Raw genomic sequence first — 25,878 nt, 5'->3', positions numbered from 1 at the left:
CACAATTTTCAGCATAAGGGGAAAGAAATGATGGACAGGTCTAAAGGTGACCTTTTAAATGTAAGTCCTGTCACTTAAATTCCCATCACCTGTCTCTAAATTTGTTAGACTGTGGAGATTTGCATATTGCTCTGATGCTCAAAGCTCTGCCACCGGTATGTCAGGTGCCAGCAGGGTCACCCATGGTAGACCATTTTTAGGAGAACATCCGGACTAAGACAAATGAGGAAGAAAGGCCTGGAGATTAACCTCCAAAAATTATCCCATTTTATTATTGGATGATTTTATAAATGAATTTCTTGAATGGATATCAAATAAACACGAGAAAACAGGTTTGGTTTGGTTAACAGTTGATAACAGAAACAAAACACACTGTCATCCAGTCAATTCCAACTCACGATGACCCTAAAGGACAAGAGTGGACATGCGCCAGCAGGTCCTCAAATTTGTCATCTGTATGGAAGCTGACTGCCACATCTCTCTCGTGTGGGTTTGAAGCTGGTGGGTTCACGCTGTTGACCTATCGGTTAGCAGAGGCGACTTAACCACTGTGTCACTAGGGCACTCACTGACGATTAGGGAAATGCAAATAAGCCCTCCATGAGATAACGCTTCACATTTGTTGTTGTTAGGTGCCATCCAGTCTGTTCTATTCATAGCAACCCTCTGTACAACAGAACAAAATGCCAGCCCGGTGCTGCGCCATCCTCACAATTGTTCCTGTGCCTGAGCCCACTGTGGCAGCCACGTGTCTATCCATCCTGCCGAGGGCCTCCCTCTTTCCCGATGCCCCTCTACTTTCCCAAATATGATGTCCTTCTCCAGGATCTGGTGTCTCCAGATAACATGTCTAAAGTACGTGAGACCAAGTCTCACCATCCTCGCTTCTAAGGGGCATATAAGTGGGTAGTTCCCGGGAGACCTGTGTGGTGAGGAAACAGTTCTGTGTCTTAGCCATAGTGGTGGGTGCAGCAATCTGCCCCTGTGATAAAATAACACAGAAGTAGAGACACGTGTTGTCGCGATGCCGACTTCCAGATTCTGTTACTGGCTGTCGCTGAGGTGAGAGCATAATTGCAGGGAACCTGCGTGAAGGGTTAAGAAGCACCTCCTTGTACATCGTTGTGACTTCCTCCTCTGATTCTAGAATTATCTCAAGATTAGACGTTAAAAATGATAATAACAGACACTGGTTGAAACACAGCAGATCTGAAAGTTCATGAGTTCCTCATGTATGGACTTGGAAACCATTGTGCTGAGTGAAATGTCCCAATCACAAAAGAGCAAACATTGTGGGCATCCACTAGTCCAAGGATAAACCTCAGAAGCAGGTAGGCTTCTGCTATCAGGTCATGCAATCTTCTAATCCCATCTCCCAAGCAACAAGGTAGAATGCCTGCCTGGTGTCCATGAAACATATATCTCTCCCCCTCCTCACCCCACCCATATATATGTACCTTAAAAAAACAACTCTGACAGAGGAGACCTCACCTCCTCGGGGGTCAGATTTTCAAGATGAGGGTCAAGGGTTATTCAGCTGCTGCCACACACATTGTGCTAAGGCCACCCCAAGTCAAGAGACACTCCTACAAGAGTGCTAAGAGAATGTTACTGGAAATTCAAGTCAAGGTGGGAGGAAGGGGGCAGGTATGTCTCAGAGAAAGTGATCACATTACTGTTGGTGGATAAACCAAGAGGAGCAACTTCCCACCAAGGGGCAGTAAAAAAAGCTTAACGATACTTATATGGAACCCAACGTGGGGAAATGACTGGATGCTAATTAAATGCATTTGACTTAGTTCCTCTGCAGCCTTTAGTGGTCCATTCGTGTGCTGTTGACTACTGAGATGTAGGGGCTATGCTTTCAAGCTGTACAGCATCCTTCATAGCCCACACGAGGACTCGATGTGGAAACTCCACTAAGTGAATTGGGCTTTACCTCAAATGCACCTATAGCATATCTACGGAACTGACATGCCCCCTTGGACTTAGGCTGAAACACCTTCGTGTGAGAAAAAGCTGGCTGCCTTTTCTATCCCAAGGTGGTGGAGTTGGTGGTCTTTGGACTTTCGTTCAGATCCTGTGCTATGAGGGTACCCAATGAATGGTGGCCTGGGTCTACCATATAATTGTTATTTAAATGCTCTCCTTGCTTTGTTAATGAATGCTATTGAAAGTTTTGTCCTATCACCAACCCCCATTGTTTGTGTAAATAGTGTCTAGTCACTTAAGGGTTTAATCTGTAAAAGTCAACAACTCATGTATTACAGTTTGAGGCAGGCCTATTTCTATAATTGAATAATTTCCTTTTCTCAACAGTGTTTTAAATCCTATATCATCAGATAAACTAATGACACTATCAATAGAATTACCTTATGCCCCACAGGGATAATTAATAATGTTCTCTATCAAGAAAAGGGGGAACCGATCACAATGATCGACACAGAGCCATACACCCTTCTCTAGTGGGAAGGGAAACAGTGACCAGTGTGAGAGATGAAAATAGTAACAATGTACAATCTATCAAGAGGTTATGAGGGTGGGCGGCAGAGGAAGGGAGGGGGGAAGAGGAGCTGATACCAAGGGGTCAATAAAAAGTAAATGCCTAGAAAAGAATGAAGGCAACATATGTACACATTCGCCTGATGCAAGCAATGTATGACTGATATGTTGTAAGAGTAAGCCCCCCCCCCAATTTTTTTTTTAAATGGTAATGATATCTCTAATCTGAACCAGAAACATATTAATAGATTTGGGGCTCAACTTAATTCTAAGAAGAATGGGTTCCTATGCCATGACCCTGTTGGATACTCACCCTCAGGAAAAGAACACTGAAGAGATGGGTGCTATAGCAAGATGTGGTGAAGAAACTAGTTGGTGGCCAGCTATCTGAAAGAATAGCATCTGCAGTTTTAAAGGCTTGTCTTTAAAAAAGCAGTCATCTAAGTGAGGCAGTAAGTCTTGTATGAAGAAGAAGCACACCAACCTGCTTGATCCAAGGATTGTAAATAATAAAATCCAAATCTGAAGGAAGGAATCGTATCACTGTTTAAATTGTGAATACTCGGTTTGCAGAGAACTGTGATGACAGTGGAAGCCCCAAATCCATTTACAGGGTCCCACACGGATTGTCTCCGATGAATCCCATCTGACCATAGGTAAGGGATGTGAGGAGCCTTGCTATCATAGAGAGAGCATCGGAAAGTCAATTATGAAAGAGGAAGTTAGATTAAAATGTAATGCCCTATCGTGTGATCGCTCTTTGATCCATTTGAAAGTTGTTTCTGTTTTTAATATTTTCTGCTTTCTCTTTGATTGAGGTTTTTCTCTGGTTTGCCCAGTCATTGTTGTTGGGTTTGTTTGGTTGGTTGCTAACTTTCTTCATATATTTTGTAGGATTGTGTGTTTTTTTGTCTGAATTTCTGTCTGTGGAATCTAGGATAAGTACAGCGATAAAGAACGCAACTGGCTAGAGCATGGCAGGGAGTTAACAGCAATGAGCCTGAGAGCAAATGCTCTGAAATGGGTTGTGGTGGTGATTGCACAAATCTTAACGTGACTGAGTGATTACGTTGTATGCTACATAACGCAGATGCCAATAAAGTTATTTAAGTCCACCAGTCTTAATGATGTGCACATAACCTTTGGCAGTTGCTACAGTGTCAGAATATTTCTCTGCAACTTTTATAAACCAACAGGATAGAAGCAAACACCGACAATGCTTTTTGCTGTCTGTGCCTTGTGGTTGATGAGGACATTTTACCCTTTTGCTAATTTAAGGCATATTCTCCTCCAAGCTCCACATCTTCCATAAGCCCTTTTTTGGCCAGGATCTCTTCCCTGACCCTCCTTATTGTCTTTTCTCCTGCCCTCCTTTCCTCCTATAATGCATCCAGTCAACAAATATTTATTGACTGCACCCTATTCATCCACACCACACACTTGGCAAGAAACCAGTTACCAAAAAAGGCAAAAAAACTCAAGTCTTCATGGAGCTTATACTCTAGGGGGTGGAGTGAAGGGGTGGCAGGAGAGGAACAGTCATAAAAGGAAGCAATGGATCATGCCATTTGTTTAGCTTTATGGGGAAAACCATAGTCAAGGTGGCGGGGGCGGGGGGAGGACCTTTCTTCTGAATGCCTGGCTTCTTGCCCATGTGAAGAATGAGCTGCTCAGACCAGATGCTAGACGCCAGAGGGAGAGAAGCTTACAAAGGAGATCAACCCCCCTCTGCCACTCCTCCCTGTGTACTAGGAGCACAGGCGTGTATACACATGTGCAGAGAGGGGCACACCCACCTGACCAAGGTATTCTCACGATCCTGTGGTGGTGCCTGGTCCTGCCTGCCAGCATCAGCAGAGACTTCAGAAGGGAGCTGACATTTGAGAGGGAGCTGCTGCTAGGATGGATGGCAGTTTTTCCGGGGGGGAAAAGCAGCCCTGTATGATGGGCAGTGTTATAAACATTGCATGCAAACCAGAGGCAGGGGTGCTTGTACACGGCACACCACCGATGTGGGAATGGGTGGGGCAGGTGGGCAGTAAAGACCTTTGCCACCCTCTGGGCCCTAGGGGTCTAGCAGGAGCCCTGGTGGAGTGGTTACACGTGTAGGGTGGCTAACCCCAAGGTCAGCAGTTTGAAAACCACTGGCCACTCCTCGGGAGAAAGAAGAGGTTACCTATTCCCATAACCACAAGTCACAGTCTCAGAACCCCACAGGGGCAGTTTTACTCTTTCCTACAGGGTGGTTTTGAGTCAGAATGACCTTGATAGCAGGGAGCTTGGTCTGGATTTTAGGGCATTAGAGGGAGCCCTGGTAGCGCAATGGGTCAGCACTCGATTGCTAACCACAATGGCGGTGGTTTGAACCCAGCGACCGCTCCAAGGAGAAAAGACCTGGTAGTCTGCTTCTGTAAAGACTGAACCTCATTGTAGTCACAGCACTTGGGACTCTTAGTGACCCTAGAGCGGCATTTTCTCAACCTGTGGGTCGAGACCCCTTTGGGGGTTGAACGACCCTTTCATGGGGGTCGCCTGATTCATAGCAGTAGCAAAATTATAGTTATGAAGTAGCAATGAAATAATTTTATGGTTGGGGGGTCACCACACATGGGAACTGTATTAAAGTGTCCCGGCATTAGGAAAGTCGAGAACCACTGCCCTCGAGAACAGAACAGCACTGCAGGCTAGGGTTTCTAAGACTGTAAATCTGTATAGAACCAAACCGCCCAGTCTTTCTCCCACAGAGCAGCTGGGGGCTCCAATGGTCGGCCTTGCAGTCAGCAGCTGAGCACTGGTCTGCCAAGCCACCAGGGCTGCTTCCATAGAGATTTACAACCTCAAAAACCCTCTGGGGCAGTTCCACTCTGTCCCATAGGGTCACTGCAAGTCACCATTGCCAGCCCCCAACAGTGATTCATTAACTAATAGTCCTAGTTTGTTCTGACCCCCTAGTTGTTTAAAAATGCTTTCATTGGCACATGATTCACATATCATAAAACTCAATAGTACAATCCTATCGAGGAGAGTTGCGCCATCATTACTACAATCAATTTTAGAACATTTACTCATTGTTATTAGCTCCTCATCACCCTCCATACACACACACACACACACACTCACACACACCTCCCCTACCAAACCCACAGGAACCCATTTATGCAGTTACTGTCTCTATGGATTCGCCAATCCTGAATTTCATATTTAGAGAAACATACAAAAAATAAATAACCTAACAACAATAACAAAGTCAAACACAGAAAAGCCTCAATCAGAAAGAGAGTAAAAATATTAAAAACTAGAACAAATTAAAAATGAGTCAAAGGACACAATCGCTGAAGACAAATGGGTGCATAAACAAATGTGGTGAAGAAAGCTGATGGTGTCCAGCTTTCAAAAGATACGGTGTCTAGGGTCTTAAAGACTTGAAGGTAAACAAGCAGCCATCTAGCTCAGAAGCAACAAAGCCCACATGGAAGAAGTACACCCGCCTGTGTGATCATGAGGTGTCAAAGGGATGAGGTATCAGGCATCAAAGAACAAAAAATCATATCATTGTGAATGAGGGGAGTGTGGAGTGGGGACCAAAAGCCCATCTGTAGGCAATTAGACATCCCTTTACCGAAGGGTCACCGGGAGGAGAGAGGTTATACTGCATCCAGTCAGGGTGCAGTATAGCCATAATGAAACATACAACTTTCCTCTAGTTCCTATATGCTTCCTCCCCACCCACTCATGATCCCAATTCTACCTTACAAATCTGGCTAGACCAGATGATGTACACTGGTATTGATAGGAACTGGAACACAGGGAATCTAGGACAGATGATCCCTTCAGGACCAGTGGTGAGAGTGGCGATGCCAGGAGGGTGGGTTAGAGAGGGGGAACCAATTTCAAGGATCTGCATATAACCTCTTCCCTGGGGGACGGACAACAGAAAAGTGGGTGAAGGGAGATGTCGGACAGTGTAATATATGACAAAATAATACAAATTTATAAATTATCAAGGGTTCATGAGGAAGGGTGGAGCGGGAAGGGAGGGGAAAAATGAGGAGCTGATGCCAGGGGCCTTAAGTGCAGAGTAAATGTTTTGAGAGTGATGAGGGTGAAGCCTTCCACCTGCTAGCATTCTCTTTCACACTTGACCTGGGACCGCCATCCTCATCTTCCTCCAAATGGACCCCAACTGCTCCTGCGCCACTGGTGGCTACTATGGCTGCTCTGACTCCTGCAAGTGAAAAGACTGCAGCTGCACATCCTGCAAAAAGAGCTGCTGCTCCTGCTGCCCTGTGGGCTGTGCCAAGTGTGCCCAGGGCTGCATCTGTAAAGGGGCATCGGACAGTGCAGCTACTGCACCTGATGGGAGAGCCCATGTAAATAGACTGGCCTGTCCCAAACCAGAGATTCTCCCTCAGATGACCTTAAACTCTTTACTACCTCCTTTTTATTTCTACAAAATATATATAAGAACAAAGAACAAAAACCACCATTGTGTGATCACCTTCTTCACATAAACACTGAAGATGAATGTGTGCATATGTAAGTGTGGTGAAGAAGGCTAATGGTGCCCGGCTATCAAGACCTATAGCGTCTAGGGACTTAAAGGCTTGAAAGTCAACAAGCGGCCATCTACCCCAGAATCAACAAAGCCCACATGGAAGCAGCACACCAACATGTGTGAGCATGAAGGACCGAAGGGACCAGGCTTCAAGCACCAAAGGCAGGGGCGGGAAACAAAATCATATCATCGTGAATGAGGGTAGCGCGTGACAGGGACCCAATGCCCATCTGTAGACAACTGGACATACCTTGCAGAGGGGTAGTGGGGAGGAGATGAGTCACTCAGGGTTCAGTATAGCAATAATGAAACTCAGAACCTTCCTCTAGTTCTTAAACGTTTCCTCCCAACTACCATGATCCCAATTCTACCTTGCAAACCTGGTTAGACCAGAGGATGAACAGCAGTACAGATGGGAACTGGAAACACAGGGAATCTAGGACCGATGAACCCCTCAGGACCAGCGGGGACAGTGGCAATACCGGGAGGGAAGGGGGCATAGAAAGGAGGAATCAATCACGATCTACATATAACCTCCTCTCTTGGGGGGTGGGCAACAGAAGGATGGGTGAAGGGAGACGTGGGGCAGTGTAAGATAAGATATAATAATAATTTATAAATTATTAAGGGTTCATGAGGAAGAAGGGAGCGGGGAGGGAGGGGGAGGTGAAAAAGGAAAATGAGGAGCTAATTCCAGGAACCCAAGCGGAAAGCAAATTTTGAGAATGATGAGGGCAATAAATGTATAAGTGTGCTTTACACAACTGATGTATGTATGGATTGTGATGAATTGTATAAGCCCCAATAAAATGATTATATATATATGAAAAATGATAATAAAAATTGGAAAAAAAGAATGATGAGGGTAACAAATGTATAAATGTGTCTTATACAATTGATGTATGTATGGATTGTGATAAGAGTTGTATGAGCCCCTAATAAAATTATTTTTAAAAATGAGTCAAAGGGAGATCAAAGGAAAAGGAGTTAAATGTTAACCTAACTGCAGCTGCAGGATCAACTGAACCATGTTCTCTGTTTGATAGCAAAACTATTCATACCCCTGGTCTACCCTCAGAGGCGGTCCCCTAGCATTTACCCTAATGTCCAGGATCTGTTCCAAGGATCCCACACAGCACAGCACATTCCATTGACTTGTCCTGTAACCAAGGTTCCTCTTAGCTGTGACAGACTCTCTGACTTTCCCTTGGGCTTGGTGTTCGGGACAGTTGGAAAGAGTGCGGGCAACATTTTGTTCTGGTGTCCAGAGCGGCACCGTGAGTTGGAGCTGGCACGACCGCATCTGTTTATCTCTCTGTCTTGGCCAGAGGTATGGCAGGATTCTCCTCTGTAGACTGTATCTCATGTTTTTCACATGTCTAGTCTGAGGTGATAGGTTTTGGGGGTGGGAGGAGAGAGAGGCTATGATTTTTATGGGGAAGTGGAGGTGATCGTTGAGATTGTTGTTGATGTTAGGTGCCGTCAAATCAGCTCTGACCCATAGGGACCCTGTGCACAACAGAACGAAACACTGCCTGGTCTCGCACCATCCTCACCATCCTCACAGTCGTTCCTGTGCCCGAGCCCATTGCGGCAGCCCCTGTGTCATGTCAAATCCGCCACCCTGAGGGCCTTCCTCTTTTTCTCTGCCCTTCCCCTTTACCAAACATGATGTCCTTCTCTGGGGACTGGTCTCTCCTGACAGCATAGCCAAAGTACGTGAGATGGGGTCTTGCCATCCTTGCCTCTAAGGAGCACTCTGGCCTTTCTTCTTGCAATACAGATCAATTTTTCCTTTTAGCAGTACAAGTACTTTCAATATCCTTCTCCAGCACCACAATTCCAATGCATTGATCCTTTTACAGCCTTCCTTAGTCGATGTCCAACTTTCACATGCATATGATGCAATGGAGAATACCATGGCTTGGGTCAAGAGCACCTTGGTCCTCAAAGTAGCATCCATTCTTCAACACTCCAAAGAGGTCTCGTGCAGCAGATTTACCTAATGCAATACATCATTTGACCTTTTGACTGCTGCTTCCATGAGAATTGTTTGTGGATCCAAGCAAGATAAAATTCTTGACTACTTCAACTTTTTCTCCATTTATCATGATGTTATCTATTGGTCCAGTTGTAGGAATTTTGGTCTTCCTTACATTGAGTTATAATCTATACTAAAGGCTACAATCCTTGATCTTTATCAGCAAGTGCTTCAAGTCCTCCTCACTTTCAGCAAGCACGGTTGTATCATCTGCATACCGTAGGTAGTTAATAATAAGCCTTTCTTCGATCCTGATGTCACATTCTTCTTCATATAATCTAACTTCTTTAATGATTTGCTCAGCTTACAGCTTGAACAAGCATGCTGAGAGAATACAACCCTGACACACACCTTTCCTCACATCAAATCATGCTGGGTTCCCTGGTTCTGTTCACACAACTGCCTCTTCATCTATGTACAAGTTCCAAATGAGCACAATGAAGTGCTCTGGAATCCCCACTCTTCTCAAGGCTATCCACAGTGTATTATGATTCACACATTTGAATGCCTTTGCATTGTCAATGAAACACAAGTAAACATCTTTCTGGTATTCGCTGCTTTGAGATAACATCCATCTGATGTCAGCAATGATATCCCTTCTTCCACACCCTCTTCTGAATCCAGCCCGAACTTCTGGCAGCTCTCTGCCAATATACTGCTAAACTTAAGTAAAAGTTTATTTGTGTGCAATATCAATGATATCGTTCTATAGTTTGAGCATTCTGTTGGGTCACCTTTCTTTGGAATGGGCACACATTTGGATCTCTTCCAGTCATTTGGCCAAGTAGCTGCTTTCCAAAGTTCCTGGCATAGATGAGTGAGTGCTTCCAGCTATTCTTTAGCTTGCTTAAACATTTCAATGGGTATTCCATCAATTCCAGGAGCCTTGATTTTTAGCTAATGCCTTCAGTGCTATTTGAATTTCTTCCTTCATCCCCACTGGTCCTTGCTCATACACTACCTCCTGAAATGGCAGAATATCGACTAGTTCTTTCTTTGTAAAATCATTTTATTGGGGGCTCTTATAGCTCTTATAACATTCCATACATCAGTTGTATCAAGCATATTTATACATATGTTGCTGTCACCATTTCCAAAACATTTTCTACTTGAGCTCTTGGTATAAGCTCCTCTTTTTTCCCCTCCCTCCCCCATCCTTCCACTATCATGAATCCTTGATCAATTGTATATTGTTATTATTATTTTGTATCTTACATTGTCCATTGTCTCCCTTCACCCTCAAATTTTGTTATTCATCCCCTTTGGGCGGGCTATATAGCCAATCTTGTGATGGGTTCCCTCTTTCTCACCCTTCCCCTTCCCTGTCCATCTCCCTACCGTCATGATATTGCTACACCTACTACTGTTCCTCAGGGGTTTATCTGTCCTGAATTCCATGTGTTGAGAGTTCTTATCTATATCAATGTGTGTTCTCCAGTCTAGCCAGATTTGTAAGGTCGAACTGGGTCATGTTGGTGGGGGGAGGGGAAGCATTCAGGAACTAGAGGAATGATGTGTTATTCGTTGATGCTATAACACAACTTGGTTGAATCACTCCCTTATACCACTTCTGTGGGGGGATATCCAATTATCTACAGATGGGCTTTGGGTCTCTACTCCAACCCCACTCTTTTGCATCAATGTAGTTGTTTGTTTTGGATCTTTTGATGCCCGATGCCTGATCCCATCGACACCTCATGATCACACAGGCTGGTGGGCTTCTTCCATGTGGGCTTATTTGCTTCCCTGCTAGATGGCTGCTTGCTTAACTTCAAGCCTTTATAACCCCAGGTGCTATATCTTTTGATAGCTGGGCAACTCGTTCTTTTTAGTACAATGATTCTGTGTAGTCTTTCCATCTTCTCTTGATACTTCCTGTATCATTCAGTATTTTGCCTGCAGAATCTTTCAAGATTGCAGTTCGAGGCTTGGATTTTCTCTTGAATACTTTCTGTTTCAGATATGCTGAGCATGTTTTCCCTTTGGGTTTTCTAATTCTCGGTCCTTGCACACAGATGTGCACATGCATATGAGGCAACTGAAAATACCATGGCTTGGGCCAGATGTGCCATAGTCCTCAAAGGAACCTCTTTGCTTTTCAACACTTTAAAGAGATCTTTTACAGCGGATTTACTTAGTGCAATGGATCATAGAGATTAAGTGCCGTTTTCAATCTATCATAGGAAGGGTGCATACCATCGATGTGATTTGTAATGATGAATGTTGACCTTGGTCATCGGGCTGCAGTGGTGTTTATCAAGTTTCTCTACTGTAACATTACTCCCTTTATTACCCTTTTGATAAGTTACTGTTTGGAAGGAGGTTACCATGCACACACAGCACAAAGGTCAGAGGTGGGGAATGACGCTCCACTTCCGTGAGACTATGTGCACAAAGGATTTGCAACTCTGCTGCACAAGAGACTTGCTGCTTCTCCTCCACTTGTGAAATTATTTAGTTCTTTACTCCTAGCACTGTGGACTCTTGGGCATCTCTCACTTTTACACTTTGAGTTATAGTCTCAAAAACTCAAAATCACTGCCATCGAGTAAATTCCAACTTATAGCGACCCATAAGACTGGGTAAAACTTCCCCTGTGGGCTTCTGAGACTGTGATGCTTTATGAAAGTAGAAAGCCTCATCTTTCTCCCAAGGAGTGACTGATCGTTTTGAACTGCTAACCTTGCAGTTATAATCTAGTATTGCTTAGTTTTATTGCTCAAATTATTCCTAGTTTGGGGCTATTAGTAACTCTTTCTGTTGGATTCTGTAAACCTATGCCTCTTTATCCCCATTTTGCAGATGTACAAACTAAGCTGCAGAAAGAACATAAAAAGTTTCCACTACCACCCAGCTAAGAAAAGCAGAAGTGAAATTTGAACCTAGGTCCATATGATTGATTTTTCCCCCAAAAAAAACATTTTTATTGGGAGGTAATATAGATAGCATCGTTCAATCACATCAAGCAGTATTGTACAAATGCTACCACAATCTGTTTCAAAACATTCTCTTTCTTCTTAAACTCCTTGCTATCATCTGCCCTTTAATCCCACCCTCCCCCCCTGCACCACCACCCCCAGGAACCCTTATTCTACTTGCTGCCTCTATAGGTTCATCAATCTTGGGTTTCATATAGCGAAATAAAAAGATATATATAACAAAATTTCAAGAGGGCTATCCCCAAAAGCAAAATACATCAGATATAAAGAAGAAACCCCACAGAAATTAAAAACTATATCATGCTCAACGTGTATGGGGTGGTGGTGGCAATCAATTGGCAAGGGTTTAACTATTCAATTCAGTTTTATCATTTGTTCACATCCCTCCATATGGGTAGAGGCTTATTTCCTGTATAGGTCTCACAAGTATATCTTGGGCTTCCACTGTCACCCATAGCCTTCCGCCAACCAGAATCTCATTATTTGGGCTCTGATACTGTTTCCTCCTTCAGCTTCGGATTATATGTTATGTAATCCTGTGATCACTGGTGTTGGAAAGCTTCTTCCTTGTGGACTTCGTTGCCATTTCAGTTAGATGGCTGCTTGTTTGGAAACAAACCTTTAAGACCCCAGATGCTATTTTATCTGATAGCCAGGCAGCATCTAATTTCTTCACCACACTTTGCTATGGCACCCATATCTTCTGTGTTTCCTTCCTAAGGGCAAGCACTGAGCAGAGTCATGACGTAAAAACTTAGCATTCTTAAATTGGAGCTGGGATTCAGTGCAAGCCCCCAAACCAATATGATTGATTTTTAAAGCTCATATTGTTTGTTTTTCACACACCATGTTCTATGTGAATATAGGCAATCTTTGTAAGTCAATGACTACTGTATATTTTACCTGATGGAGTTATTAAAGGCAATCACAGTTGCTGATTATCAATCTTCCCTGGTGACTCAACAATTGAATGCCTGTGTGCTAACTGAAGGTCAGTGGTTTGCATTCACCCAATGGCTCTGCCGAAGAAAACTCTGCTTCTACCAAGATGGCAGCCTAAGAGAGCCACATGGGCAGCTCCACTCAGTCACATGGGGTTAGTTTGAGTCTGAGCCACCCAATAAGATGTATAGATAGAGAACTATACTCATTGTTTTTTAACTTTTTATCAATAAGTGCATGGGTTGTTTTTTTTAAGTGCCCAGAGCTTGGCAGCATTTCAGGGTGAATCCACTTGGACAACCAGCACTCAGATGGGCAAACAGAACCTGACCTGCTCACCAGACATGCTCCATGTGCCTCCTTCCCACCACCTCCATCCCTTCCTACTGACTTCTAACAGCATAGATCAGTTTTGCCTGCTTTCCCCTTAAATAACTTGAGTCCCCACACTAGTCCTTTCATGTGGTAGGGGCGCTGGTTGGCTTCTTTTGCTCATTCTTTTCCATTTTTACAAGGTTTGCTTAGCAGAGCTGAATTGTTAAAGATTCCAACTAGAAAGGCTATAAGCAGAGTAACACTTGTAAAAACATGTCAAGCAACTACATTTTTTAAAAGTTCATTACTTCATAAAAAGTAAATTTACTTAAGATTAACAAAGTACAAAATGGGTAACTCCCCAGAGATAAAGCTAATGGTCCCATTGTCCTAAGGTGGCATAGTTCCTCCTTTTTAACTTTATCTATGGTTTTATCTGTAAAGGGCTGATTTATTAATGTCCCTGTAGATCTTTTTCACAGTAAAGGTGTTTCCTGACTGACAGGATGTCCTTTTTTGCCAACACCTGGCCAAACACTCACTGAACAGCTTTTAACATCTAATGGGGCAAGATGCTGCCTGCCAGATTTGGTTAACACCCTACTCAGAAATCCAAGAGGTCTCTCTCAGATACAGAGATGTTCTCTATCTTCTGCTTCATAATTAATCACTGTCATTGACTCAGCTCCTTACAACAGGGAAAGGCAATTCCTGGATGTCTGTGCCCTATGCCTGCTTCTGATGTCATTTGTGGACACTGTTCCAGCAAAGCGTCTGCCCCCTTAGACCTTCTTCACCCCAACATCCCCAATCCATCAGAAATGGTACACATGAGGAATGTCATCCCTGCTCCTATGGAGAATGTTGTTCTATTTCCTGGTTTGAAAGCAGGCTTTGTTGTATCAGGTTCTAGTACCAGGCTTCTATTTTCTACTCCATCCTTCCCATATCTCTCCCTCACTCATATACATTCCCTGGCTCCCACTTGCTTTATGTTGTTGTTGTTAGCTGCTGTCTGGTCGATTCTGACTGAGAGCAACCCTATGAAATACCACCTGGTCCTGAGCCATCACACAATTGTTCTTGTGTTTGAGGCCATTGTTGCAGCCGCTGTGTTAATCCATCTCATTGAAGGTCTTGCTCTGTCCTACTGACACTCTGCTTTACCAAGCATGACGTCCTTCTCCAGGGACTGGTCTTTCCTGATAACATGTCCAAAGTACATGCGATGAAATCTTGCTATCCTTACCTCTAAGAAGCATATTGGCTGAACTTCCTCCAAGATAGATTTGCTACTTCTTTGGCAATCCATGCTATTTTCAATATTCTTCACCAGCACCATAATTCAAATGCATTGATGATTCTTCCGTCTTCCTTATTCAATGTCCAACTTTTACATGCACTAGGCAGTTGAAATTACAATAGCTTGGGTCAGGCACACCTAATCCTTAAAGTAACAGTGGTCTGCTTGGATTTCAGTTACCTTTACAAGATGTGCACTCCCAACCAAGCTTCCTGCTTTTTTCCCATCCTCAGGACTTGCTTTCCATTCCAGTTGCGATAGCTTCCTCAATGTCTCATGCATGTCCCAACATTTGCCACCCTGAATGTCCTGCATATTCTACGAAGAGCCATTCATGTATTCATTCAGTACTCTTTCAACAACTCTTACGAGCTTACTCCAAGCCATCCCTGATTCTAGTTCATGGTGATACAGCAGCATATAGAACCATCCTGTTCCCTATTCCACAGAATTTACCTTATAGAGTGAGGTGGGACAAATTTGGTAAACAAGGAAGTACATACGGTGACAAATGGTGCTTCGTGCTATGCAGAACAATACAGAGCTACTGGGGAAGAGGACCCCGTGTTCGTATGGGGTCAGGGGAGGCAACTCTGAAATACTGAACAGATATCCCGGGAAAGGGTGGAGCAGGTAGAGTGAGGAGCAGGTGCAAAGACCCCTAGAGAGAAACATGGTTGTTGGAAGAAGCGTGAGGAGGTTGATCTGGCCAAAGCACAGTAGGTGCAAAGGAGCATCACTGAACTTGAGTCAGAGTGGTATTTCACGGGCCAGGTCATGTGGAGCCTTCAGAGCAGTAATGCTCAACTGGACGTGATTTTGTGCCTCCGGCCACATAGGAGATACTTGGCAACATCTAAAGATATTGTTGGTGGTCACAACTCAAAGGGAATCCTATGGGTATCTGATGGGTGAAGATTGTAGAAGCTGCCAAAGATCTAGCATTGCCAGGGAAGCCCCACAAGAAAGAAAGACATTTCAATCCCAAAATTTCAAGGATGCTAAGATTGATTCAGACTCTAATATGAAGGTGAAGAAGTGGTTTGCCCTGAAAGGGGTGTGGAGAAAAGCATTCAGGTGGGAGGAGCAGCTTGTGCTTAGGCTATGATGCCAGGAAAAGGTGGGTGTTTCAAGGAGTGTGCCAGGAGAGAGGTCAAACTGGGCAAGGAACTTGGGTCTTGGCCAAGAGTTCCGGACTTACTTTCAGCACAGCAGAAGTCCTTTAAAGGGTCTTAAGACAGAGGGGGCACACGAGCTACTCTGCTGATAATTGTTAAAGGAATATGAGTGCAATCAGGGGGGCCAGGGAGCAGACTAGAGAGAAACGTTGGTTGCCTTTGAGAAGTAATCATGGCAGTCCTGGGGATGACCCGGATTTGGACGGAGAGAGGAGGAGAAACAAGACTAGGAGAGTCTTTGGCTCTTATAGGGCACCCGGTAGTGCAATTTACCAAGGTTGAGGGGTAGATGGGAGGGGCTCCCAAATCAAGATGTTAGCTATTGAAAGACTTAGACACCCAATGAAATGGAGTGCATCAGGGAGGGGTGCTTATACAAGACTTTGAATGACAGTACTCAGGGCTGTGGTGGAGTCTATTCTGATTCATGACCACCATTCGTATAACAGAAAGAAACATTGCCCGCTCCCAAACCATCTCCATCACTGTGCATATGCTTGAACCTTGTGGTGGTTACATAACCTGTTGTCAATTCGAGATTTACAAGTGAAGGGATGGAGTTTAGCCTGTCAATCAGGACGCAACTTGATGACTTCATTTGGAGGCACTAAGGAGATAAATAACTCACTGGAGGCGGGACACATGTGGACCCTGTGCGAGACATTTCTGTGGACGAGACACATGGCGCTATGCTAGAGCCTGGGGCTGAAGGAGCCATGTGGAGACCACTGCCAGAGCTGAGATGCCTCTACCGCCACTGTATCCACAAGACTTCCCACCCACTGACCTGTGATAGTCCTGCATTTGGCATCATTGCATGTGTTTCATTAGCAATTTATAGATTGGTATTGGACATATGGGCTAATTTCGGACTTAGGGACTTGATCTAGACTGGGCTGGGATGTTTTCTCAATATACCATTGCTCTTGTATATAAAGTTCTTTTTTAATCACATATGAATGTCTCCCAGGATTTATTTCTCTAGTCTACCCGGACTAACCCAAGCCCATTCTACAGGCTACTGTGTCAATCTATTTCTTAAGGTTTTCTTCTTTTTCACTGGTCCTCAATCTCACCAAACCTGATGTCCTTTTCTAGCCACTGGGAAAGATCAAGCCTTGTCCAAAGATACATTGGCTTTACCTGGGACAGGTCTAAAACTACCTGGAGTATAAAACTACTAATGCCCAACTCCGATCTCAAAACAGGTAGAGCTGCACTCAGAGAGTAAATGCCCAAGCACCAGTATTTTTAAAAAGCTGACAGATGATTCTGATACATGGTGGGTGGAGAAGGATGGGTGACATCCCTAGATTAGAGGAACCACCCCAAAGTGGTAAGGTGTGTGTGTGTGTGTGTCCCCTGTTGTAAGTGTGTGTCCCTGTTGTAAGTAAGTGTGTGTGTGTGTGTGTGTCCCTGTTGTAAGTAAGAGTGTGTGTGTGTGTGTCCCCTGTTGTAAGTTGTGGATCATCAAAGGAGCGCTATCTGTTTAAAATTCTCTCTGCTGCTGCTTCACTGGCTGGCTACATTTTCTGTCCATCGTCGGGGGTTCTAATGTTACCTGTGTGTCTATTCCTCTTGGTCCACATTTCTCTTGTTTACTCAGTGCCATTCTCCTGGGGACGCTCCAGGGTTGCTTCATCTCTTCCAGCCTTTGGGGGAAAGGGAATTTGCAATCTCCTTTCTTTCCAGTTCTCTGTCAGCACCCTCTGTTACTGGGGGCTGACGCAGAAGGAAATGGAGTCAGAACTAGTGTATTCTTTTGCATATTCATCCTGTAACCTAACTAGAATCAAAGCACAGACACCCATAACATCTCCTTTTGCTCTGTGACTTCCTTAGCTACCAGTCTTCTGCTTCATCAAGGCCCACAATACAATCCCTTTTGCATTGTTGAAATCTTATTCACTGACTCCTTCCACTGTGGGCCTCCAAAATCACTTTCCCCTCTCCCAAACTTCTTCTCTTGATTCTGCTGTTATCCCCTGGATCAAATTTCCCATCTTGTTCTTTCTTGTTCCCCATCACGTTATCTAAAGTTAAAGTTACCTACGAAGAGCACTCCCTCACCAAGGATTGGAGCTCCTTCCCACACTGTCTGCTGAAACAAATCTCTAGTCTCGGAGTATTCTCTCATCCCATGTAGCATCGACACCATGTTGGATGCTACCCGTCAGAACTCTGCGTGACCCAGGTCTGTTTTCCTCTCCTGGACAGGGCTTTGCTCCATGTCCTCATCTCTGTCTACACTCTTCTCTCACATGCCTTTTCAGCATGCAAAGTTGCATTTGTCATATCAAATATGGCCGACCGGCCTCACTGTATGGCCACTCTTGTGCTCTTTGGTGAGTTTCAGCCCCACTTCTCCAAATGTCATCTAGTCAGCTCCACCCATGTGTCCCCCCACCCCACACATCTCAGACCCAAGTCATTGCTTTTATTTCCCCAGCCCCCTCCTCTCAGTCTCTCCGGTTGCTCTCCTTCTCCATCTAGTTCAATGCGAGACTCCCTTCGGGAAAAGAGAGCTTTGTGTATTGACTTCGCCAAAGCAGCCACTACCAACCAGTGGGGAGCCTGGCTTTGTTGTGTTGTTTTCCTTTCCGGATTCAGTTTCATCATATTAGTTCCAGTCTTGTTTGTAGTGTGCATACCAACGTGGCACAGGATGCGGAGTCTGAGTCAACATCTCAAGGGAATGTCAAGAAACTGGAAGGCATCCCAAAGAGGCTGAGTCGAATGAGACAATTCTGGAAACTAGGCCATGGGAGGAATGGTAAAAGGACTGAGAAGATTTTGTTCAAAGACTTGGCTACGATGCAGTTTTCATATAGTTGTTTTTTTTTCCCCACCCCAAGGGCTATTATGCAAAAGAAACGCTTTAAGTAGATTGTGTAAGTTCCCAGGGCAATCCAACATTAATGGATGTTCCCGGGAGGCGTAGCTTGATTAAATGGAAGATATTTATAACTATAAACTGTGTGTGAAAAACAGGATGATTTCCCCTTAAAAAGGTAGTGAGGTCCCTGTCACTGGCGTTATTCAGTAAACTGGATAAAATGGAGCTGATCTTGAAAAGATATTTGGGTATTGGGAGATGGTTCGTCTGACTTAATTGGTCATTTGTGACTTTGGTAAGCCCTCACTTTTCAAACCCCCCAACCTTTCAGTTCGCAGCCAAGCACATGAACCATTAGTTCAACCCGGGACTCCCAGGAGACTGCCAAGCCTACGTGGCTAATGTGCAAAACAGATGCTTTTTTTAACAGATGCTTAGGCAAAATGTTGGCTGCACAGGGAGTCAGTGATGAGGAGCAGGGGGGTCTTCTCATGCTTTCTTATAGAAAGCAAAGCCTCAAAGGGATGAGAGAAGAAGGTATGTGCTCATGTGAACAATAATATGATACATTGACTGGACTATAGACTCATTGAGTGCCTACACAGAAGGCATCTGGATGGTGCCAATGATTAACATGCTCAGCCACTAACCAAAAGGCTGGAGGTTCAAATCCACCAAGAGATAAGTTGGAAGAAAGACCTGGTGAGCTACGTCCCCAAAGTCAGTCACTGAAGACCCTCTGTAGTACCATCCTGCTTTGACACATCTGGGGTCACTATGACCATTGGTTTGACTGGGGTCTTTAAGGATTGCATTGACCCTTTGATATAAGTTTCAATGACCTATTTCTGTGTGGTCTCGATCACCATGTTGCTGCTCAAGATTTTCCAGTCTTAGTCTGCAAACTTAAGCAAATTCTACTTCTGGATTTCCACCCACCAATGCCATTTCCACTGGAACTGCCCTTCATTGCCCTCTCACCCCAACCTGGAGTCAAACTCACCCTATCACACCTCTCACATCATCATTCTCTTCCAATGTTCCTCTCCCTGCCCATTCCTGTCCCTGGGCTAATAGTAGTTATGGCTGTAACACGGTTACAATAGTGGGTAAGAGCAGGCTTTGGGTGACTGTTGGGTCTGATCTAGATTCCATCCCTTCTCTGCTCTTTATTAACTCAGCGACATTGGTTTCTAATTCACAAAATAGAAGGTACTAGGGCTGTGAGGATCATATCAACATTGTATGTAAACCTACTCTATTGGCAAACATCTACCCATTTCAATAACCTAATGTTCAATCCCAAGGAGCCCTTATCCCAAGATGATGTCAATGGTGCTCCACTTTAGAACCATCCTTGCATATTTAATAATCCCCAGATGGAGTCACCATCCATCTTGGACCCTTACTTGGGAACATAAAATAAAGGCCTCTGTGTTATGCTCCCCAATAGACCCCACTTCCCCTCCCTGATGAATCAATCCTCTCTTATACTCACTTTTGACAATTGTAGCCAAAGTGTTGTTCAAGTCAACAAGTCGTATTGAGCACAAGCTGTGTGCTTCAGGAAAGGACCGTATTTGGTAAAGTTGAGGGACAACAGACATGAAGGGACTCTTCCATGAGCTGACCTGACGCAATCGCAGAAACAATGGACACAAGGCACCCGTGATCATGAAGACGGCCCGGGGCTGAGCAGAGTTTCAGTCAGGGGTACATAGGGTCACCAGGAATCCGGGTGACAACGAGCAGCAACGAGCTGGATGCGTTGTGGCCATTGTGTGCCATTGAGTCAACTCCAACTCATAGTGTCCTGTCTTCGAAAGAACCAAACACTGCCTGGTCCTGCATCAGCCCCACGATGCCCATTGTTGCAGCCACTGTGTCCCTCCACCTTGTCCAGCGTCCTCCTCTTTTTGGCGGAGCCTGTCCTTTACCAAGCATGATGTCCTACTGCAGGTTCAGTCCCCTAGTCTCATCATTCTGGCTTCCAGGGAGCATTCTGGTTGGACTCGCTCAGGGTATTTTTTGGCTGTCCATGATATATTCAATATTCTGCATTCATACCATAATTCAAGCGCATCAATTCTCATTAGACCTACCTGATTTATTGTCCAGCACAGTACACATGTGGTCGTTCTTATTAGGTGCTGGCAAGTAGGTTCTGACACATGGCTACCCAGTATACAACAGAACAAGACACTGCCAGGCCCCGTGCCAGCCTCACAATAGGTGAGCCCATTGTGGCAGCCCATAGAATCCTTCGAGATTACAACTCTTGAATTTTTTCCCTCAGTTTTTTCAGCTTGAAAGACACTGAGTGTGTTCTTCCTTTGGGACTTTTTAATTCCAGGTCTTTGCAGGTTTCATGATAATACTTTATAATACATTATAATGCTTCTTTCTCAAGGTACCCTTCTGTTCGGCTCTTTTGCTCCATTATTTCTTCCATTCACTTTAGATAGCCTGTCTACTGAACAAGAGAAATGGGGGGAAATGAGGAGGGAAAAACACCCAAGTATTCTAACCCAACCATTCCAAAAGCCCAACCATTCCAAAAGGCTTTGCCGCCAGTGTTTTCCCTGCAGTTGGCACTGTTGTGCTCTTGTTCACTTGCCCCAATGATGTCATCCTGTGGTTGGCATTCTTACTGGCCGAACAATGGTGCGCCCAGAGGATGCCCTGGGATGTATGCCCATTCTGATTGCTCTTGATACTTTGTCCTTTCAAATGGCAAATTATACGGAACAGCCAAGAGAGTGCGCCCTTTTGTTTTGCAGCTCTCCCCTTTTCAAAACCGAACCCAAAACCTGGAAAAAAAGTCCAAAAACAAAAGGAATCCGAAGAAAAAAACAAAGAAGGAATTAAAAGGAAAACCCCAAAATCCCTCCCCCAACCCTGGAATAAACCCCCCCACCAAAAAAAAAATAGGTGCATTGATTTATAAACATAATCCAACTTAAAACAATGGTTATTTTTTGTCAGGCTTGCTTCCTGTTGACTGAGTTCTGCTCTCACTGAACGAGTTTATTTGCAGTTGTCCCATTAGTACCACTGGAACCCGTTTGTAGAACGACCATCATGGCATTCCCTGTGAGCTAAATGACAAAGAACCAGAAAATGACATCTCAGTCACCGGGAAATGCAGGCAGTTATGCCCTCCCTGGGCTGGATGGACACAGCGACTGCAGCAACCGGCCCAGGCACGGGGACCAGTGTGAGGATGGCAGAGACTGGGCAGTGTTTTGTTCTGCTGTGCAGAGTCGCCATGAGTCGAATCAACTCAGTCGCATCGAACAACGAAGCTCTCTGACCGTGAAGTGGGCCATCCTGGAACTGGTCATTGGGCCTGTGTTGCCCAACTGTTGGGTTGTCATACATAACGTCAAACACAGCACCTTTTAATGCTTGCTGCTGCGCCGCTCTGCCATGGGCATGGATTCTATACATGCCTTCCACTTGGCATTCAAGGCATAAAGAACACGGACGTGGCAAGCGAGCAGGAGAGGAGTCTTGATTTCTAACAGTGACCCCGAGGGTAGCCTGGGTGCTCCTAAGGCTTACACGGGCTTTCCCAACTGTTCACCTTTGAAGGGCTGCTTCCTGAAAGGAATTTCTCAGAAACGTTGGGACTTCCGGGGGATCACGCCCCAGTCCTGTCCACCAGTGCCATCGGCATTATTCTTTCCTTTTAAATGAAGTAGGTAATTTCGCAAGTGACTTTCTTTCTTTTTAACCATTTCACCAACCTACAATTCTCATCTCATACATTCCAGTGGTTCCATCCCGCTCACAGGGCTTGTGCGCCCAGCTGTCACCACAAACAATTCCTGGAGATTCCTACTTCTTTGGGCTCATTGTTGGTAGATCCCCATTTCCTGCCAGCCTCCCCTGCTGTGGCCCTTTGAATCTATTGGCCCAGCGGTTGTCTCTGTCCGTTTGCCTAATCTGGGGATTACTCTTACTCTGGTTCGTATTTCTACCGCTTTGCCATCTGTGAGTGGGCTGCCTTCCCTCCCGCCAATGGAGAAAGCACAGGCACGGAGCAAGCTTGGCCTGGAATGATTCTGAAAGTCCAGTGGAAGGATTTTGACAGTTGACACAGCTCTGCACCCAGCCCCTGAGGCACCCAGCAGTTGTAGTGCCTTCCCAATCCACATGACGCCAGGGGTCACCAGGGGTCGGCAAACATCCCATATCGACTAACTCTCCTACCTTTGAATTGTTCACTCTTTCCCCCCACTTATTAAAGAAGCCCGCTTTCTGCCGTTTTCTCAAAACTCCAACAAGCGTCAACTTGCACTTCATTTCAAGGAAGAGCTTTGTTCATGGGTTAAGAAGTGAATGGCAAAAGAGAAGAAGTCACTTGAGAGCCTCTGAATTTCCCCTGTGAATGGTCCAAGCACGCCAGAACAACCTTCACCCCAGCGGTGCCCAGCCAAGGGGTGATGACCTCCTGGTCAGCCATCCCGGGCCCAGGATGACCCTGCCAGCATTCGGGGAGTTTGGCTCACACCCGGTTATCCCAATTAAAGCCTCTCTGACCTCCAGCTCCCCACAACCAAGAAAACCAGTTTTACCACTCAGAGCAATCAGTCTATCCTCTTTCACCCCGGCAGCTGAAGGCAAAGCAAAGGAAAGGGTGGAACCAGCAGCTCAGAGGACAAGGCAGGAGTCTAGAAACACAGCCCGCTTGATGCAATTCAGAAATGTGAGGCACGAAGAACCCAGAGGGGAGCCTGTGCTCCCTGCCCAGCACCTAAACAAGCCACAAAGTTCCTCGTCCAAGTGAGTGCCTGCGAGGTGTCGAGAAACCACCACCAGAGACCACGAGAGGCTGACATTGCTGCCGCCTCGCACACCCACGGGAGGAAGAGCCCAGGCCCAGAAGTGACCCAGCTTCCAGCTCGGAACAAACTGGTATGGACGCTAAAGCAGCCTCCGGGAATTCCCAGGGGATGAGGACGCATACAGATACCACCGCTTCACTTGTGCTCTGGAAGTGGTCAAAACCTTTGTTTGGGGGCGTCTGTCTCACCATCTCACGGCATCCTCCCCCACCACCCCCCAGCCCCTGGAGCCAACGGACCAGTGTGGGGGCAATGCCCTGGGCCTCCTCTGCCAGGCTCAGCACCAGGTCTTTGTCATCGCTGATAATGTTGCTCTTTTTTTAAGTTTTTTTGTTTTTGTTTTTGTTTTTTGCTGCTGCTGCTGCTTTTTAGTTCTACTCTAGCCGGTATGGTCACTGAGTGGAATAGACTCAGTGGCAGTGTTGTTCGCTCGTTCGTTCGTTTGGTTGGTTGGCTGGTTCCTTCGTTTAGTGGTCTCTTCTGAAATTGATAACCCTCTAAATACCTCCTATGAAGATTTTTGTTCAAAGTGTGCCTCCATAATCTAAGTACTATCAATGTTCAATTTTTAACAAAGGGAGCCTTGTGTGACGGTGTTGGAAATTAGAGCCCAGTGGAACCAAGTTTATCTTGAGAAGTGGGCTTTAAGAAACCTGAAGGCTTGATAATGCTAAAGAAAATATGCAACAGATGGTGCCTCCAGCTTGAATGCAATGTATTTTGATAGGAAGCTCAGGAAAAGGGCCGGGTCCTTGATTTGGTATGATTTCTTCCCCCTACGTTCCTCCCTGTGCTACTTTTTCCAATCGCATGAACAGTTCGACAGTTTTTAATAAGTATGAAACAGTCTCTGCATGGACACCGAAGGGGGTCTTTTAAAATATAAAAACCACTTGGTGAGGTTTGGGAAGTGTGTGTCTTGCTATTTGTTCAATGGAAGTACAAGAGAGTTTCAAAACATCCACAGGGGACTGGGCGGGAGAGGGGGTCCCTGTTATCTTTTCATTCCATTTCCCACAAACTTTTTTTAAAATGTCTTTTGGTGTGCATTAGGTGGGGGTTTCCATTTTAGCCCGTGGTTGTTATATTCGATGATTTAAACAACTCATCAGGCCTCCCGAGAGCTTTCCCTGTCCCCATACCTCCTTTGTCCCTCTTCTCCCTTCTGTGGGATACTATCTTCTCTTCCACCCAAGTTCTCACCTGTCCACCCTCTAACCTGTTCCTTCCCCTTCTCGCCCTTCCCCTCTCAGTACTGGATCTTGAAGCCCGTTGATCTGACCCCTCACTCGGCAAACACAGCTGCCAGAATCCGGCCACTCACCTGTGATCAGGACTGCCTTCTGGTCCACAGGTAACAGCTCCTGGCCATATAGGTATGCCAAGAGGAGGAAGCAGGACAGGACAACGAGCAGCACGCCGCAGTAGAAGGGCATGAGGAGCAGGCAAGCTGCTCCCCAGAGGCCCACCAAGTAGATGGCCTTGCTCCCCACCTGTCTGGGGCTCTTCTTGAATTTGCAAACAACCGTCCCCGCCAACACTGCAGCAACAACCAGGCAGAGCCATGCTGCTGGCTCAGGGACACTGGTGTTCATTCTCAGCGACCAGAGGCACCGCCACGTCCCCGGGGCCAGCGAGGTTGGTGGGTAAAGGCTGGCAGGAGAGGGCCTGGGTTATATGAATGGAAAGGCAAGAGCAGCCCTGGCACTCTGTGAATAAGCAGGATTTAGAATACTTATGCAGGCACACAATTCCAGCGGGGAGTTTAAACTGGCCTGCAGTCTGTTATAAATACCAGGGCACTTCCTCTCCGACAGCGCCCTCCACCCCCCACAGGTACCCCCTGCATGTAAACACACGCTCACACACACACACACACACACACACACACACACATTCACACATACACACAGTGTTTAACACAGCTGCTCCCTCCACCTCTAGACAGATATCACTGGTTGGACAATCATTGACAGAATCTGAGCTAAAGGGTAAATAGCAAAACCCCCAGTTGGCAAGAAAGCCCTCTCTTAGGCTTTAGAAGCCCGTGGCATGTCTACTGAGTCTGCGTGTGTGACAAGGCAGGTGGCCGCGCAGTTTGGAAGCTGAAAGGGAGTGGGTGACATTGCTGATGAGGTATTTGTCCTTGGCCTCCGGAAGCTCCAGGCCAGCTGGCCTGGAGGGTGAGAGATTGCCTGCATAACCTCTCAGATCGAGTCCACAGGACTGCGTTCAGCTCCTCGTCTATCCCTTCTCTTTTGTTCCATACCAGCCCCCCTTCTGGGAACTGGGGCTCAACAGTGGGCATGTGCAGTCTCTTCGACTCCAGCGCCCTCCTGAAAGGGCATCTCTCCTAGTGTTTTTTGCAGACAAGGAAGCCAAGGCTCAGAGAGGTGATGAGACTTGCTCAAGGTCAC

The 25,878-nt window shown here is 45.6% G+C and overlaps 1 protein-coding gene across 1 annotated transcript in view; it reads right to left on the bottom strand.

Moving 5' to 3' along the window:
* The window catches only part of HSD17B2 (hydroxysteroid 17-beta dehydrogenase 2), a 52,253-nt gene extending 26,910 nt beyond the window's left edge, over positions 1–25,343 (bottom strand). Inside the window, exon 1 of the mRNA XM_004704773.2 lies at positions 24,786–25,343. Coding sequence (XP_004704830.1) covers positions 24,786–25,056 — 271 coding nt within the window. The 5' untranslated portion in view covers positions 25,057–25,343. The remainder of the gene's footprint in view (positions 1–24,785) is intronic.
* Between the last annotated feature and the right edge of the window lie 535 nt (positions 25,344–25,878).

The sequence above is a fragment of the Echinops telfairi genome, unplaced genomic scaffold, assembly GCF_000313985.2.
Source record: "Echinops telfairi isolate 266 unplaced genomic scaffold, ASM31398v2 ScPeMD7_2291;HRSCAF=2852, whole genome shotgun sequence".
NCBI classification, from domain to species: Eukaryota; Metazoa; Chordata; class Mammalia; order Afrosoricida; family Tenrecidae; genus Echinops; species Echinops telfairi.
This window is presented reverse-complemented; position numbering and strand designations above follow the sequence as displayed.